Below are 18316 nucleotides of genomic sequence, written 5' to 3' on the forward strand. Positions count from 1 at the left end.
CTGAAACATCACAGCAATATTCATCCACACCTACTGTCAGAACACAAAAACAAAAACAAAACCCAAACTAAGATAATGTAAATCTGTGTTGCAGAGAGCTCTGTTGAATTCATAAACATCATCAATCTTACAGGACAGCCTTTCTAGCAGAAAAATAGTATTTTCCAGAAAGGAAACTGTCAGAGTCCTAGATTCCTGTCAGAGCTGGAATCCTAGCCAAATGCCTAGATGTATGTTCCAACAAAGTGAAAATCAGCAAACTCCTGACAAGTTAGTAAAGAAGATGTTTGCAGCTAAAACCTAGAGCACTTTGAGACTCGGATAATGAAAATGTACTGTAAAGTGATGTGTTTACTCCAAAGGCTACTTACTCCTGGCTATCACCAGGATAAGTGTGCTCTGAATCCCCTTCACCTCAGCTGTTCTTATACTTACTTGACAAGACCAGAAAAAAAATAAAGAATTCTGGTATCTTAGCTGTTCCACTGATGTCCAATATTTGGACATCAAGTTTCTACAGGAAAAATGGCTACCAACTGTGAGCCTATGGGGATTGAGGGCCATGACGAAATTAGGAAGTTGGGAAGGTAAGGGCGATCCTGGACCTCACCTGCACGTGGGCTGGATCCTGTGTTGATACATAAATGTCCAGTTCTTTGTCCTCTGCCTTTGGAATAACAATCACTCTTTGTGTTTCCATGTAGAAATGTTCCTGGCCTCCAACATGGACCTCTCCTGTTAAGTGCAAGCAAAGGGAAATTCCTGAGAGTGTGTGTTGATTGGAAACTACCATGTTGAGGAATTCCAAAGCAAGTAAGATGTGGACTGACCAGTCTGGATTTGTTCTGAACAAGGAATTGATGGATCAGGCATTTGTTCTGTGGCAACTAAAGGCAATCTGTTTCAGATACCATAGTTTTGTATAACAAGTTGGAAGGGTCTGGCTCCATTCCTCTGTCCTTAACTAATCAAAGTGCTAAGGATTTTTCTTCTATTTATTCTGTTGCTCCCTGCCCCCCACCTCTAAAGGCAACACACATAATACCCCCACACCCACACTCACAATTTGAGAGGAGGAGATATAAGAGAAATTTGGCAAAGTGCTGAGTCTTTAGAGGATGCCCTTTCTTAGGAAATCACATGCTCTCAGTGTCTGCTTTGGAACAGAATCATGCAAAGATTCTATTAAATATCCTGAATTGCTTACCTTCAACAATTTGATCGACTTTTTCAAATGCCTCCTCAATGTTTCCTTGTTCAAGTTTTTTTTCAGGGCATAGGAATGAGTTGTGCTTTATGGCATCCTAAATGATAGGAATAACCCAATTAAAGTTTTTTTTCTTCCATTGACATTTTGTTTCTTAGTCAAAGGCCAGTAAACTCCCCAAAATAGCCATCTACTGGGACACATGAAGGGAGTCATCAAGCAAGGGAGTACTGGAGTAGTGGGCTCATGGCAGAGACAAGATGGGTGTCTGAAGGATGTCTTCTAAAGTGCAGGGAAAACCAACAAGGAGTAGAGAAATGTTAAGAATTGAGATCTGGGGATGCTATGATGGCCCATGATGATAAATACTCATTTCTCATTTTCAGTGTGGATTTCCAGGGAACAGGTGATTATTAGTATTATCCCCATTTTACAGATGAAGAAACCATGGTTTAAAGAGGTTAATGAATTTACCTAAGTGATGCAGCCAGGATTCAAACCTAGCAGTTTGGTTCTAGAAACTGTACTTTTAGCCACTACCCTTACTGCCTCTCATACCTACAGTCATTTAAATAAATGAATGAATGGATGGGTAAACAAATATTGGTATGCATAACTATTTTGTTATATACTCTATTCACAAAAGAAATTTTTAGCTGACTCTGGACAGTCCTATTCTGAGAGAACTGCAGATCTCTAACCATTCTGAATCCCAGGATATTTCCTGGTTTTTCTTCTGGGTACTATTTCCCCCTTGAGGAAATGGGATTAGGATTGAAATCTCAAAAACTGATGTTAGGATCCTAGTACAACCCCAGGAGGGATACTGAGCCAAGAAAAATGGTCTGGACTTCTTGCAAACTTGGCAAAATGGGAATTTGGAACAGAATTGATTTGGTTTAGAAAGATCAAGAAACATGACCTTTTTAACACTTTGACTATTGAGCAAGTTGTGCCTTTTAGGTACATTTAAAAAATGTCAAATGGTTCACTGGGGCCTTTGAAAAAAATTTATTTTCTATTACAAGTGCACAAATAAGAAAGCTTTTTGCAACTCAGTTACTCTGAACTTGCCTTTCATTGAGTTAGAACCTGAAAATCCCACTCCACATCTGAATTTTCTATTCTAACTTCATTCTTTCTGCTTTGGTAATAGCATTTGCATTCCTTCAGCTAGACCCAAAAGTAAGAGTTGAAATTTCTGTGGAATTCCATCATGAAAGTCCCACTGTTTTGGAGGCCCACCTTGAAAACATGATTGTTCTCAATATCCATTCTCATCATCTTCCCCAATTTTTAGTGGTCATGTAGTCACTTGGGATAAAGTCTACATTTCCCAGCTCCCCTTGAGGTGTGGTATCTGACTAGGTGCTAACCAGTGAGATTATGGGAAGTGTCCTTAAAGGGATGGGATATGCCCTTCTTCATCACCTCATTCTCTTTGCTGTCTGGAATGTGAACTTAATAGCCAAAGCTTCAGCAGCCATTGTGGAGCAAAGTGTGACCTAGAGGGTAGAAACCATGCTTGAAGCAGTGACTAGATAGAAGGATCCAAGATCCCTGACACATAGAACCCTATATAAGCCCTGGACTGATCTTTTCTAGACTTTGTGAATGTGAAAGAGAAAGAAACTACAATTCTTCATTTGTTTCTCCACCCCACCCCACGCCACCCCTGTCATTTCTTAGAGCCAAAGCTAATTTCAATTCATACAAATAATATCTTCCAGAGGAAGCTGATCTTTCCAGGGCAAGCCAGTGGCAAGAAAAAATTAGAATTAGTCTTGCATTAAGAAATTTACAAGGGTGCTTTTGATTCTACAACTTTACAGGAAAGAAACCAGCCAGCACTGCTTACATTGATGGTGAAGATTATGGGCTCCAGATCTTTGTAGGTGATCTTTATCTTTTCAATTGCTCTCTTTGCCTGTACATCTGTCTCTGCAACCACAGCACAGATGATCTGGCCCACGCAAAGCACCTGCGGAAGTACATGCATGAAGCAGGTAGAAAAATATTAGTAGGAATAGTCTTACTTCACCCTTATCAGTGGCTGGTATCTTTGTTATTATTGTTTGTCAATAAGGCCACATTGGAGGTCACATTCAACAACATGTGCTTGGCTTAAAATGTTTTAATTAAAAAAATAATTTAAAGAATACAGATGATTCTGTTGACCATTTTACTCAATGAATGTAAGCTCCAGAGTGGATGTGAGATTGGTTGTGACCTGAATGTGCTGTGTCCTCTGTCAAGCTTGGGTCACATGTATCATATTTATGGTATCATTTATCATTTTAAAATTTAAAGATAAGGAAATTGTTTCTTGTACAATATCATCCCTGTTATGAGCTGCACTGTGTCCCCTCCTTCTTCCCAAATTCAAATGTTGAAGCCTTAATGTCCAGTGTGACTGTATTTGGAGATAGGGCCTTCAGTGGGGTAATTAAGATTAAATGAGGTCATAAGGGTGGAGCTCTAATCCAATATGACTGTGTCCTTATAAAAAGAGGAAGAGATACCAGGGAGGCTCATCCTCAGACAAAAGTCATGAGAGGACACAGTGAGGAGACAGCCACCTGCAAACCAGGAAGAGAGGCCTCAGGAGAAACCAAAACCTTGATCTTGGGTGATAGGCCACCAGAATTGTGAGAAAATGAATTTCTGCTTTTTCAAAAGTGGCCCAGGTTGTGGTATTTTGTGATGGCAGCCTGAGCAGATGATATAGCTCTTAAATAACAACTGACCTCTTCATCTGGAGTTCAACCAAAAGAACAGTGAGCCATTTCATGGCTGGAGGAGAAACAGTCTGTGTGACTCATTGAGAAGTAACAATAATAGCTAACACCTACTGAAAGCCTTCATGTGCCAAACACCGTTGTAAGCATTTTACGTGCATTAACTCTTTTAGATCCCACAACACCATGGGATTGGTGCAGTGGTTGTTCCCATTTTCCAGGTAATGATACCCAAAGGCACATGGCTAGTGAGTGGTAGAGATGGAACATGAACCAAATTAGCCTGGCTCCAAAAGCAAGTATTCAGTGAATGTTTGTAGAATTGAATTAAAATGTCAAAGGTGGGAAAAGCAACTTTATTACAAATGGAATGTGTAAAAGTAAGTGAGGGGTGGGGTGGGGGTGTGTCTGCATGGGGTTGGTTTAGGAAAGGAGAGAGTTCAATACAGAAAACAGGGAGTGGCTGTATTTTTTGCACTCTCCTTTTTAGGTCTTTCTAGCATATTCTATCCTGATACAGGTCAGTTCCTACATTTATTCTTTAGACGAGGGTAAATTGACTCAAGAGCACACAGTGGGAAAACTAGAACTTGTTTTTCTGTATGTTTATTATTTCCCTTTTACTGTGTAATTTCCTGACTCCAGAAGATTTAAGTCTGTCTGAATAAAGATGTTAGGTGTAGAGAGAAGCTGGAAGAATCGGCACTTCTGTCCCGCAATGTGGGGGGCGGGATTGAAAACCAGCTGGAGGTGGTACCTTTGTGATTATCTGCACAAAGTCATCTGAGAAAGCATGCTCTGTACCTCATCTACAGCCAACAATTTGTCATCCTCGGCACCATTGGTGCCTGGAATGTCCTCAGCTGTTATCACATCAACCACTCCAGGTAGTTCAAGGGCCTCAGACAAACCAATTGATCTGAAAAAAGAGAAATATTTAAGAAGTAGAAATCAGCAAGCTTTGAGGGCCCCAGACCTGAGGAAAGGATAGAACATGGTTGAAAATAAAAAATATATAACAACTGTCCAGCATAGGTCCCGACCAATAAAAGCTAACCTGCCATATGGTCCAGAAGGCTGCCTGTTGGGTCAGGGGTAACACTTTAACTATAGGAGAGGACCTGGGGGAGGGGCTGTGTGGCTGTGGCAAGGGACATTCTTAGGAAGCTTAGGACAGTAGGCATTAGACCTTCAGAAATGCAGTATTTCAGGGTTTTACCAACAGCTGAGTATCAGCCCTACTCAGAATTACTCCTTTGAGCCATGACTGAGGCTACAGCAGGGAGATGAGGTGTAATGAGGTTAGAAGAGAAGCAAGGAGCCCATAACTGCTATTTTTGTTCTCTCTTTCATAATGGTCATTTCAAGATACCCTCTCTTCCTCCTGCTGGGGATGGTGCTCTTTTCTTTCTTCTTTCAATTTTAGGTTCTTTGGGTTTAGGACATGGCATAACAGGTACATTCCTCAGAGGGAATCCACAGGTGTGCTTTTAAAAGTTTTTTTGAAAGCTTTCCATTTACTTACATGATTTTTGCATGGGCTTTTGTACTGGTCACCAAAACCATGAAAAGTTCTCTATCCACCATAGGGATGTCATCACAAAATATGGCTTCACCTGTAGCATGTTTAAGACCTGACAGGTGCATGATGGGGCGTCCAACTGGATCTTGGAGGGACTGGTGAGAATCCACACTCTGCAGAGGGAGACAAGAGTTGCCCTGGACAATTCAAATCTTCACAAGTGGCCTGGCTGATTACCAACACTCTTGATTCAGGATTGAGAAATCAGTCACCCTCAGACCACAAACACTGGAGTGGGTCAGATGATAAGTGCAAAAATTCAATGATGTAACTAGACTGGGGAATTGTCCTGTCAGTTATGTAGCAATGCCAACTTTTTGGCAGAACTGTGAAGTAGGTGAAAGGGCATCCTAGCCTCTCCTTTTGGCATTTTCTTTTCCCAAGTTGTGCCCCTGTACTGCTTTCTTCTGGAATTCAGAGGTTCTCCTTGTCCAGCTTTCTTACCTTTTCCATGACCAAACTGTTTACATAGAAAGTGATCAAGATGATGAAGTCTAAAGTGATATAATTCCAGAGGATGGGGGACCAAAATCTAAGCTAAAAGCTCGAGTGTCAACTTGAGTAGTGCCTGGGGCAGGGGAGAGGGGAGGGGAGCAAATGGCAATGGAGTCCACCCAGATCTAGACCACAGTGCCTTGGTTGCCCCTGTAAGTGGCTCAAAAACATCACTGGGAGGATAAGAAGTTGGAGAAAGTGTTTATTTTGGAATTCTTTTCAGGGAAGCTCTGTGGGGTGTGTGTGTGTGTGTGTGTGTGTGTGTGGTATGTGTGGAGATGGGGTGGGAGAGGGGCTTTGTGCTAACAGATAATAATAGATACTTTCCAAATTGTCCTTCAAGAAGGGTGGGTTCAGGTACTGGCAAGGTCCTTGTTTTGCGGACTGGAGATGAGATATTTGCAACCAGGGCTGGAGGCTGAACCTTGCTACCCTCTTATTCAGTCCTTCCCCCATACCTGGCTTGGGTGCTCTTCAAACAAATGCCCAAAGAACATGCATTCCAGGATACTATCAATGATTAGTCAGATGGTCAAACCATTCCAGGCTGGTTCAGCCTTGAGTGTGTGTCATGGTAGCTCAGGCCCGATCTTAGATCCAGCGTCTCCCTGACTTGGCCTAAACAAAGGGCAATGTGCCAGCCCAAACTAGAAAGTCAGAACTATGAATCACAACTCTGAAGTGCTTGCTTTGTTCACATAACTATAGCTTATCTCTTAGTTTCTAGGTTCCTGTTAAATTATACTCACTGACCTGGTACCTTTGGACTCCCCGGGGTCCTGTGACGGGGAAATCTTCTAGAGCACTTAGGAATCGGTCTGAAATTTCAGGATAATGATGACTGTCCTGAAAGACCATTTAAAACAATAAAGATAAACCAATTAGTCTATGATTAAACTGGGCTTTGGCTTGTGTGAAAATGACTTGGTTGAGGTATTCAAGAAACTGCAAGGCCAGGGTATCCTGGAAGACCAAAATCTACATCATCTCCCCGGGGTCTCCTTTTTTTATGAAGGTGTCTTGCCCTCCCTCCCTTTCCACATACTGAGGAACTGGATGGACTGGTTTGAATCTGATCCCCTAGCCACCCAGAGGAGGGAGAGGGCTGTCAGTGAGCTGGGTAAAGACAGGACAAGCTGGAACACTGGGGGACAGAGACACCATCCCAGAATGAGCTGGAGTTCACTGTACACAAAAGATCCCACATCCTGCTTGTTTTTCTCAGCAACTCAGCAGTTCATCAGTAAAATTGAGAAGGCTCTCTGGGTGTCTGAAACATACCAAGTGTCTTGATTACGAAATTAAATGGCAGTGATTATTACCCTGGTGAATGTGGTTGGTGAGGGTCTACGTCCACGTAATGAAAATTGAACACTTGAGGTGACTTGAGGAGTGTTGGGGTAGGGTGTGGTTTGAAACAGGGGGTACGAGGTAGGGCGAGGGTTATAATCCTGGTCTGGGAAGGAAATAGAGAGTGAGAGAAAGAGAATGTTTTGCCTTGCTTAACTTATTCCAGAAGTATACAAACAAAACAATCTAGAAAGGAGCCACTTAAATATTTGCATACAAATAAAATTTTAGTATGTTTTGAAAAATAACATTTTATTTTACATTTTATGTTGAATATTAAATTTTAGAATAGGCAAACCTAATCTGCCATGAAGTAGATGAGTGGTTGCCTGGGGGCAGGGGTGGGAGGCCAAAAGGTACTTTTTGGGGTGATGAAAATGCTTTATACCTTGTTTGAGGTGGTGGCTACATGGGTTTACACATTTGTTAAAACTCATTGAGTATAAATAGGTGCATTTTATTATAAGTAATTATATTTCAGTAAAGTTGATTTTATTATTTTTTAAATTGTTTATTTATTTTGAGAGGGATTGAGAGAGAGAGAAAGAGAGAGAGTACAAGCAGGGGAAGGGGTAGAGAAGGGGGAGACAGAGAATCCCAAGCAAGCTCCACACCTTCAGCACAGAGCCCAATGTGGGACTTGATCTCACAAACTGTGAGATCATGACCTGAGCCAAAATCAAGAGTCAGACGCTTAACCCACTGAGTCACCCAGGTGCCCCCAGTAAAGCGGATTTTAAAAGAAAAAGAAATCGCACACTGGAGGCAGGGGCATTGTAACGTTTCATTGCTCAGGGCATGTAGTGAACATCTGTGAACTGAAGACAGTGTGGTATCCTGAGCCTCATGTGGTAGCCCTTCAGGGCTGAATCCCTGAAGGAAGGAGAGCTGGGAACTGACAAGGCCTGACTCAGAACAGGTGACAGGTCATGCACAGGCTGCCCACAAGACAGTTTGCAAAAGTAGTGGAAAAGCTGGGAGCTATGGCTGCAAGGGGCACATAAAAGCCAGAACACTTACAGACACTTTTACAAGCTTCTTCAGTTCCTGCAGAACTTCTAGGTAGAATTTGAAGAAGAAGCTGACCACCAAAGTCCTCTTGAATTCCACTCTTCCCCCTGGAGCCCAGCCTGGGAGGGAGACCTCTTCCAGAAGCAGCCTGCAAGCTTCCTCCAGCATTGGCTCATTCCAGGGCCTGGTGGGGTTGGAGGTGGGAAAGGGACAAGTCAAAGGGCAGTCTCGATCACACGGCATGTGCCAGCTACTGGATAATAACAATTTAGAGAACCTGGAGTCTCCTTTTATGAGTTGGAAGGGAACTCAGAAATCATCTAACCAAGCCCTTTAGGAAAATCGAGGCCTGGGAAGCTGCACCAAGTGGTCTGAGGGTCATGGCAGGGTGAGGATGGGTCCTGTTTCATTGCAACATGAACCAAGCATGTTCAAGGGCCAGAACATGCTGGAACCAGACATTACACAAACAGATCATGAGGGCCAATTCCATTATGAACCGGACTGGCCTCTACTGAGGAAGAAACAAAAGGTCCCCGCACAGCAGCGGCACTAGGTACACTTGGACCCTGCCTGGTGTGGGTCTGCAGGAGTGCTGATGTGCACATGAGAACTGGGGCAGAGCACAGTCATGGGTCATTGTTGTCGTGGCCTTCCCCCAAGGAGCAGCCCCTAATTAGTCAAAGTCAAGTGAGGTTTGCTTTATTAGCAAAATTGCAGAAAGAACAAGCAGTGATTCTATATATAGGAGTTCACATCTTCCCAGGGCATTAACAACCCTTGCCAGAGCCAAACTTCTACTTGTTCTTTGTTTTTGATGTCAAGTTTCACCTTTGGGGTGCAGGGTTCATTGCTTACCTCCCTATGAGCTGCTGGCAGGATTTATGTGCACCAATTGTGGCTTCCCCAACCCCTCCATAGGAGAGGCTCAGCTCCTTGATGGTGTCTGTGGCTTCTTTGAGAATGACTCGCATGCCAGCACTCACATCAGCCAACGCATTTTGCTGGCACTGAGCCTGTCGGAAGGCTGACACAAATTCCCACTGTGGACACAAGAACCACTTGGGGTTACTTGACATGTCAAAAGTGAGAGCATGGTTCCTGCTTCTTGGTGCCACTAATTAATCACTTAGACTCCATCTAACGGGGCACAAAAGACACTTGGCACAATTAGAGGACAAGTTGGCTGGCTTCTCATTCATAGTGAGAATGGAATCCATCCCCAATGTCCAATGCCCTTAAGGAACAGGGATCACTGTGCACTTTTCCTGAGGCCAGGATACCTGGATCATTTCCAGGTGCTCTTATTTCTAGGTGCTCTTGCCTCTAGTCTTCAGATGCCTCTGTCCTCATGAGGATGCAGGAACCCTCCCAGCACAGGCATTTTTAACATTCATTTATTTTTGAGAGACAGAGAGAGACAGAGCACAGGTTGGGGAGGGGCAGAGAGAGAAGGAGACAGAATCTGAAGCAGGCTCCAGGCTCTGAGCTGTCAGCACAGAGCCTGATGCAGGGCTCGAACTCACAAACTGTGAGATCTTGACCTGAGCTGAAGTTGGAAGCTTTAACTGAGCCACCCAGGCACCCCAACACAGGTGCTTTTAAATGTGATTTGCTTGATGTGCGAAAGAGACCCACTACATTTTTGGTTTGTAGAAATGACTGCGTTTCCACTTTGCAAAGGTCATAAAAGAGTTGAATAGAACTTTGACAGTGCACTAGGGAATCTTGTATCAGGAATGAGAGTCGGGAGGGTAATGGCTGCCCCACTGGGGTCTTTGGCACCGTGACCTGCTGATGTTGCAACATGAGGTTAATGGCGAAGGCCTGTGCCTCAAGTGTGTTTCCATCTGTGCGTCCACCAAGGGTGCTGTGTTTGTGCCTGCCTGCTTTTCTGTCTTGGGCCTTCCCCGATGCACTTTGGATTAGAACACATTTCAAAGTTTCCATTCCAAAGGAAAAATAAATGAAGATCATACACGCTGAAACATGACTTAACATGAGACCTCCCACATAACTAAGCTAACTCCTGGCTTTTCACCATTGTGTGTGTGTGTGTGTGTGTGTGTGTGTGTGTGTGTGTGTTGAATTGCCTCTCTCTGGGGAGACCATCCTCTTGGATTCGGGTATGGTTTTGGGGAGAGACACGGAGCATTGAGTGAAGACAGAGGCCCCACTCAAAAGCCAGCTGGGTGGCCACATCAATCCCAGACATCCTGTGTTAGCAAACATCTGGAGGTCCTCTTGTTCCTGTGAGCTGTTGGGGTTAGCTAGAGTGGGAAGAGGGGAGACCCTGTTCCAGCTTCCACCTCTTTGTGGGTCAGGCAGAGAAGCTCATCCACAGCCAGAGAGCTTTAATTTCCGCCTCCCAGAGTCGATCTGTAGACATAAAGGGGTGTGGAAGCACAACCACATGCCCTCAGCAGGCCCCACCCCACAGCTGAAACAACAACCCCAAATCACAGCCCAGAGCTGCTTGCCCGAGGGTGTCTGAGGGCCTTGGTGCTAGGCCAGTCCACAGTGGACAGGAAACAGATTTTCAGGACAGTCATTTTCCTTCCATCTGTTTTCAGATTTCTGAAGATGACTGCTCTCTGTCATGAAAAGGGAAAAACAAACTCTTAAAAGCAACCAGCAGAATTCTTACCTTTTGAGAGTGCGGGATGTACACCGATTCCAAAATTTCCTCTGGCTTAAGGTCTGCACTTGCCAACCCGGCAAGAAAATGGTCATTTAGAGGGATCTGCCGTGTACCTTCTGTCGAAGAAAATGACATTTCTGCACAGTTGCAGTGAGGAATGCCGGATTATTCTGTACTCTTAAATGTCAGCAGCAAGGAGGAAAAGGTTACCTCCCTCTGCACAGAGTGATGCAGTCCAGGGCTCCCCCACTCCCCTGCACAGACAGGACTGGCAGGGACAGTATGACATTTTCTCGTCTCTGCATACGTGCTATGTGAACAGGGTCTCCTGCCACCTCCAAGGCCTGTCATGCCTGCACCATTTCATCTTCAGGCAGAAGCTGGTTAACTAAATCTAACTCATTCACTACTGTGATCAAGGTAAGGGCAAGTGGAGACAGAGTTTATTTCCACTATTAACAGAGCTCAAGTCATTGCATTTCTTTTTGTTCTTGCTGCTGCTGTTGGCATCTAAACTGGAGACCTACATCTTTCAAACAAAGTGAGCAATTCACAAACCCTCCGTTTGGCCCAGTGTTATAATTTAGTGGTCAGAGCAGGGCCCTCCGGTTTTAAACAGTGGTTTGCGGCTCCGCAGCAGGTGCCATGAGGAGATCAAACTACAGCCCAGTGAATCTGAGATGGATTCTGTTCGTGGCAAAAGAGGCAAGATGCTGATTGGAACGTAGGGGTAGTTGAGAAGGAAGCAGGAGAACCCCAGAAGGAGCCCCTGCTGACCTTTGCTGGCCTGCCCTGCTGCTAGGTCAGTGAGCTCATCTACCAGCACCAGAGAAACACTGCACTCAGGGTGGAGGTGGCTTTGGCAGAGCTGGAAAAGCACAGACCTTAAGCCAAAGGTAACCACCAACCCCCAGTAGAAGAACACTACTGCTAATGTAGTAGAAGGCCCTGCATGCAGGCCAGGCTATCCTTGCTATCCAGATGCCCCAGATTCTTGGCTTCTTCTTTTCTGGTGTTTGGGGGTCAGGTTGGGGTCACATTCAACCACAGGCGGGGAAGACTCAGGAAAATGGCTGACCAGGCCAGGCCAGGCCAGGGTGAGGCCTTTCCTCTCCTCCCTCCTGGGCGGGCCCCATGCAAAGCTGAATAAGGGTGTGTGAGCTTTTCCTCTGCACAAAGGCTCTCCCAGCACTTCCCACCAGTTAGGGATGAGATCGTATTATGGCCAATAAACCCCTTGGGAGGGTTACATTGCCTGTGATATAATTCCTGGTTGGATACACCCCTGAAGTTCATGTGGGGAGCAGATTGTGATTGCTTCCCTGCACCCTAGTGCCTGGGTCCGGTCCACCCATAGGAGGGGTAAATGACTGGCTGGCCAAGTGGGAGGGACAGAAGGAGTGTATATTTGATGGGTTGTGGGTGAAGGACCAGGAGAAGTGATGGGAGGTAGAGCCAGAGGCCCTGGAGAGGCAGCCTGATACAGATGATAGTTCCCATCCTGTGCTTGTCTCTACAAGTGACAGCTGGGTGGTTGGTTGGACTAGTCATGCTGTGTATAAGATGTCCAATGCAGCCTGGCATACAGTTAGTGCCCAGTAAAGGGGTACGTCAGCATTCTTGGAGCAGTGGAGGCAGGGAGAGAGCTGAGTGTTTCCAGGGAGACAAGGGTAGTGTTGCATGGAGCAGCCCCAGGGAATGATCCTTTCAGCCAGCATGTAAAATTCATCATTGTCTTCCTTCTGTCCCTAGAGGGCCCATGGTGTTTGTTGTGTGTCTTCCCCAGACTTGTGGCTTCTCACACAGCAACTGAGGGGAGTAGGAATGAAGGAGAGTAGACAACAGTCCTCAGACAGCAGACAGCCTTCACCTCAGCCTCTGCACACCACCCCTGGCTGTCACACGGCTATGGTGGGGTGAATGTTGTGTGTACATGGGCAGTGGTGCCAGAAGGAAGCACTAGCCACTCCCTTGTATCAGTGTGCCTTCCTCTAGGAGCCTGAGCTTCCCATGGTGGATTAAGAGCCAGAGATCAGCACTCTGACTTATACCAATTCCTTAAAAAGAAAGACAAAAAATCTTAGGTGCAATCTAGAATGTTCTGGGGTAGCTTACCTTCTGATATCAGATTGAGGGTAGCATTGCCCACAACCAAAATTGGATTCAGATCCGAATAGCAATGTCGGCTTATAACATGTCCCCCTAAGGACTAAAAAGAAAGAGTTATTGCCTTGGTCATTCTATTCCTCAGATCCTAGGCCCCACAGGCACCTGCTTAAGGTCCTCTTATAGTGAAAGTGTCACAAGGGATCTTGGTCCTCTTGGTAGAGAGACTCCATTCAGACGGTCTGGAAGGAACCTCTCACCCACTACTTTGGATGGGACAGGAACTGATAGTAACCAACACTCACACAGCATTTGGTATGTTCTACTTCTTTACACACATTTACTTACTTTTTTTTAACCCAGTGAGACTGATGCCATTGTCTCCATTTTTCAGCTGAAGATACTCAGCACAGAGAAATGATGAAATTTGACCATGGTGTCCCAGCTAGGAAGGGGCAGGACTGGGATTCCAACCTAAACAGTGGGTCTCCATGGCCCATTCTGAACCATCCCCTACTCAGCCTTGGCCAGAGCACAGATGGCTGTGGTATCAGCTACAAAGATGCCGTCCTGCCTTGGGTACACAGGACCTCAGCCACATCTAACTCTGCCCCTGAAATGGCCAGACTTCATACAGGTGTGTTGGGGTTCTGGGCATCTGAGAGACAGTTGCCCCTTCTTAGATCTGGTTGAGCCTATAACATCTCAGAACTTGGGAGGAAAATGGCTATTCAACCTAATACTCTCTTCCCCACATAGTGATGGAATCTACAGTGACCACCTTGGTTGCTGAGGGCTGGGCTGGAACATGGGTGAAGACAGGGAATCCCTGATTCTCTATCAACAGCTTGATTTTAAAGTTCTTGTTTCCACTGAGCTGAATTCTGTCTCCCTGGACTTTCCCCTATCAGTCATACTTCTACCTCTACCCTTTGTGGTTATATCAAATAAATCACATCTGTCTTCATGAGTCTATAAGTATTTGAAGGCAGGGGGTCTGGGTGGCTTAGTCAGTTAAGCATCAGACTCTTGATTTCAGCTCAGGTCACGATCTCATGGTTTTTTGAGTTTGAGCCCTTCATTAGGCTCCATACTGACAGAGAGGAGCCTACTTGGGATTCTCTCTCTCCCTCTCTCTCTGCCTTTGAATAAACTTAAAAAAATATTTGAAGGCAGCTCTCATGGTCTCTCTGACTGTCCCAACCCTCACCATTCCTCTTTCTGATGTGGTTTCCAAGCCCTTACTCTCCTGCCATGATCTCCTTGCCAGGCTGCAAGGTGTCAGAGTTCTTAACAGGAGGAGAGAACATTTTGGAATCATTTGAAGAGCTTTTTCAAGGAACTGTCTCTTCCCCTGATTCCTCATATGCCAAGGATCTCTAACACACCATTTGGGGTATGTAGCAGAGGGAGCATGCATATTTTGAAAACCTATGTCTCTTTTGCTTTCTTCTGAGGTCAAAACCAGCCAGACTTCAAAGTGTGCCTCCCAAATCTGTACATTATTCTCTAGCTGTGGTCAGAACAGTATGGAGTAGAGAAAGCTACCCTCTTTATTTTAGGTATTATACTTCTGTTAATACAGCCTAAAACTAAATTAGTTTCTTTGCCATTCTTATTATGAAATGAGCAAAACTGTGATCTCCTTTTCTCCCACCTACATTGTCACTTGGCTATTCTACTGAACTTGATTTAGAGTCGTCTTTTAAATATATTTTTAATAATGTTTGTTAAATATTAAACATTTATTTATTGTGCCTGTTGTTTCAATCTGCTGGGACCTTTTTGCATAATGATTCTGCCAGTGCTTATTTCAACATTTCAGTGAGATTAAGAAATAGGTGTAGGGACACCTGGGTGGCTCAGTTGGTTAAACGTCCAACTCTTGTTCTCGGCTCAGGCCATGATCTCGTGGTTTGTGAGTTCAAGCCCCACATCGGGCTCTGCGCTGATAGCACAGAGCCTGCTTGGGATTATCTCTCTCCCTCTCTGCCCTTCCTCTCTCTCTCTCTCAAAATAAATAAACTTAAAAAAAAAAAGAAAAGAAATACGTGCAGTGTGCCTAATGATTGGCCCAGAGGACATACTGCCATATTCCGGATCTGCTGTCCTGCCAGACTCTTCAGGTGCTTTAGGAGGGCTCGGTATGTCTGAGTTTTCTCCTCTGGGAGCTCGGAAACTTGCTCAGCCAAAATGTCCTTCACTTGGGCCAGACTGCAGCCAGCACCTATTGTCAGTCCTAGAAAAGAAAAGTTTTTTTAGGTGACATTGGAGAAGCAACTGAATTACAATCCTGGTGCTGGGCCTTAGTGTACAGTTGGTACATTGGCTCTCCACACTGGCTGTACAGAGAATCACTGGGAACTTAAAACAGCACCGATACTCTACTCCCAGATCAATTAAATCAGAATCTCTGGATGGGGCTCTTTCAAAGTCTCCCCAGTAATTCTGTGCAGCCAGGATTAGGAGTCCTGGGCTGGTCTATACTCTCCTTTGGACAAATGCAAGGAAAGAGAGGCTAGAGAGAAGGAATGACAGTGACAAGTAGCAGGTGGCAGACTCTACTAGAGCTTTCCTTGACCCCCCTCCTAACTAACCACAGTGAAGCTATGCAAAGCTGTTTTGTGATTAAGGGGAATAAATCTGACGACATTAAAATAATTGCAAAGGTCTTTCAATTGCCCAGATCATTGTCTATAATTAATAATGCTTTGACTGCTGATTTCCACCTCTACAGGTAGCCTTGAGACTCAAAATCTTTTACAGGAGGGGTACCAGGTAATCAGAATGAACATAGCCTCTGGGAAGAGCTTCCCCAAGTATTATTTTGGGTATTATTGGATCTCAGGACATTGGGAGTCCCCAGGGAGGGGCCAGAAAAGCAGGAGCGATGGGAAAGCATCCAGAATCATTGGGGCAATGCTATGTGCCACCTGAAAAAGGAAGTAATTAAAAATTAACAGGTGTTGCAGGCATACTTGTGAGTATAGGCAGGATACTAGCACCAGCTTTGGGGTTTCCCCACAATAGGTATGAAAAAAGTTCAGATCAATCTTTGAAGTGAAGCAATCACCCAAGTCATCAGGAGATCACTTAGTTGGCCTTCTGAAATTAATCCTTTACTTCCTCAGGTTTGTAGAATGAGTTGCTCTCACATAGAGTCTGATTGGACATCACTTCCAGGGCTGGGTTCTAATTGCAGTTAGTCTGTTTTCATAATGTCACAGGCTATGCTTTGAGTTTTCTCTTGTAGATTAATCTTTGAGAATATTTTACCCTCCCATATAGCTTTATCTTTTATCAATATTAAAAATGTACTTGGCACAATACTTCCCCCTCCTTTGCTAACATACCCACATAACACATAACATACCTGTGACTTCAATAATCACAGCCAACCTAATAGATTAGGGAAACTACTCTCTGTTCTTTATTATCCTTATACTAAGCAAATCTTGCCTGAAGGTAACTAAACTGCTACTCCTTCCTGGAATGTCTCAACCTAGAGTCCTTACCCTATTGCGGCCCAGTGTTTCATAAAAGGCACTCTGCAACATAGGAGCCCATCCCAGACCCATCAGCGATGGTCTGCTGCTTCCTCTCACCACAGGGTCCACTGGAGGTTGGTCTTTAACTTCTGCAAAAATCCTGGCCATACTTTTGCTCACAGGAGCACTGAGAAGACCAAGCTTGATTCTTGTCATACAATTCCTCCTACCTAATAGACCCAGAGCCTTATTAGTAGGGAAGAAGTCAAAAACAAAAAGACTTTATTTATTTATTTATTTATTTATTTATTTATTTATTTAAAGGTCAGAAGCATCATACAGACCAGCACAACCATCTTTTATTTGATGTAGGTAAAATAGGGCAGTTCAGCCCCAGGGGAGAGTAAAAGTCTAGCTGTCTGCTCTGCTCTGATTCCACTGCTCACATTACCCCCTGGCTTTGGGCGAGCCATGGCATAGCTGCACTGAGAAAATTGTATTTACTGTACTATTCGTATTTTACTATATCTTTGGTCATAACACCTAGCTTATATTCCAGTAGTTGGAAAGAGCTTTAACTTTGATTCTGAGAATGTGGGTTTTGTTTTAACTTCATGCTTTTCAGAGTTCATGGGCCTATGGGATAAAGATGCAGGGATTTTCTGGAGCATTTAATATACTAAAGATTTCGAGGGAAAAAAATGTACACTAAGTCAAACATGTATGCGATATGGATTAGCATGCAAAATTTAAACAAACATAAGCTGTCACAGAGATTTAACTCCTGTGGGAGGGGGTTCTGGGAGGGGGGAACACACACACACACACACCTGGCTCCAATGTACCCCTCCCTCACCAGTGTCCTGCATTCTTCTGGGCCTTAGGAAAAGTTCAAGAATCCAGAGAAATATTCCTGAAGGAACATTCTGCCACTAGAGGGTACTCACACTTTAATTTTAAGAGGGCTTGAGGAAGGCATACTGTTTCCTCAGATTTCAGAATCTGGCTCTACTTTGTTTGCAGATCCAAACTGAGCAGTCCATTTGAACAACCAATTGGACAGGCCCTGGGGTGGGCCTGGAGGATGAGGAAGGGTGCTAATGGAAAGGGTTCTGAATTGGAAATGGGAGATATGTGGCTTGGTGACCTGGCCACCAGCCAGTTCAGGGACCTTGGGTGAGTTTACTTTCCTTTTGCATCTTGGCTTCCTCATGAGGAATTCCTGAGATGAGGGACTCCGGTTACACTGAGGGATATGAATTGTGCTCTGAAGGGTTCTCTCAGGCATAGACACAGGGGTCCAGAGACAGAGGGATGGTGAGAAGTCTCCCCTTTCCTTCAAACAGAGCATCTTATTTTCATTTACTTACTCTATTTCAGATTTTTTTGAGGACAGGGTTGTGGACAGAGAAGTTTGAAAGTGGTGGGTTAAATGATGCCTGGGGTGAAGGTCAGGGAAGGGTTTTCCTGTCTTAACCATCTGTTTGTACTGGTCACCTGTGCTCCCAACCCACCCATGCTGCTCTCCCTCTTCTTTCCCTTCTGCCTTCACCAAGATTTTGAGTGAGTCTAAGCACATTCCCCTCATTTTCTGAGTGACATTTAGGTGTGCTACCTGAACTGTCCCAAACCTGAAGCTGTGAGGCTGCAGTGCTAGGCAAAACCAGGAAGGGTCCCTCCCCTTGCAAACGGGTGGGG

The 18316-nt window shown here is 44.6% G+C and overlaps 1 protein-coding gene across 1 annotated transcript in view; it reads right to left on the reverse strand.

The window, feature by feature from the left end:
- Positions 1–18316, reverse strand: part of LOC125911786 (aldehyde oxidase 2) — an 86297-nt gene that overhangs the window by 45018 nt on the left and 22963 nt on the right. The window contains exons 11-22 of the mRNA XM_049615924.1: positions 15218–15369; positions 13140–13233; positions 11031–11140; positions 9242–9426; positions 8393–8567; positions 8308–8310; positions 6776–6868; positions 5471–5640; positions 4750–4864; positions 3066–3188; positions 1208–1304; positions 611–735 (exon numbers count right to left, since the gene is read on the reverse strand). Of these exons, the coding sequence (XP_049471881.1) occupies positions 611–735; positions 1208–1304; positions 3066–3188; positions 4750–4864; positions 5471–5640; positions 6776–6868; positions 8308–8310; positions 8393–8567; positions 9242–9426; positions 11031–11140; positions 13140–13233; positions 15218–15369 (1442 nt within the window). The remainder of the gene's footprint in view (positions 1–610; positions 736–1207; positions 1305–3065; positions 3189–4749; positions 4865–5470; positions 5641–6775; positions 6869–8307; positions 8311–8392; positions 8568–9241; positions 9427–11030; positions 11141–13139; positions 13234–15217; positions 15370–18316) is intronic.

Source organism: Panthera uncia (assembly GCF_023721935.1).
Source record: "Panthera uncia isolate 11264 chromosome C1 unlocalized genomic scaffold, Puncia_PCG_1.0 HiC_scaffold_3, whole genome shotgun sequence".
Taxonomy (NCBI): Eukaryota; Metazoa; Chordata; class Mammalia; order Carnivora; family Felidae; genus Panthera; species Panthera uncia.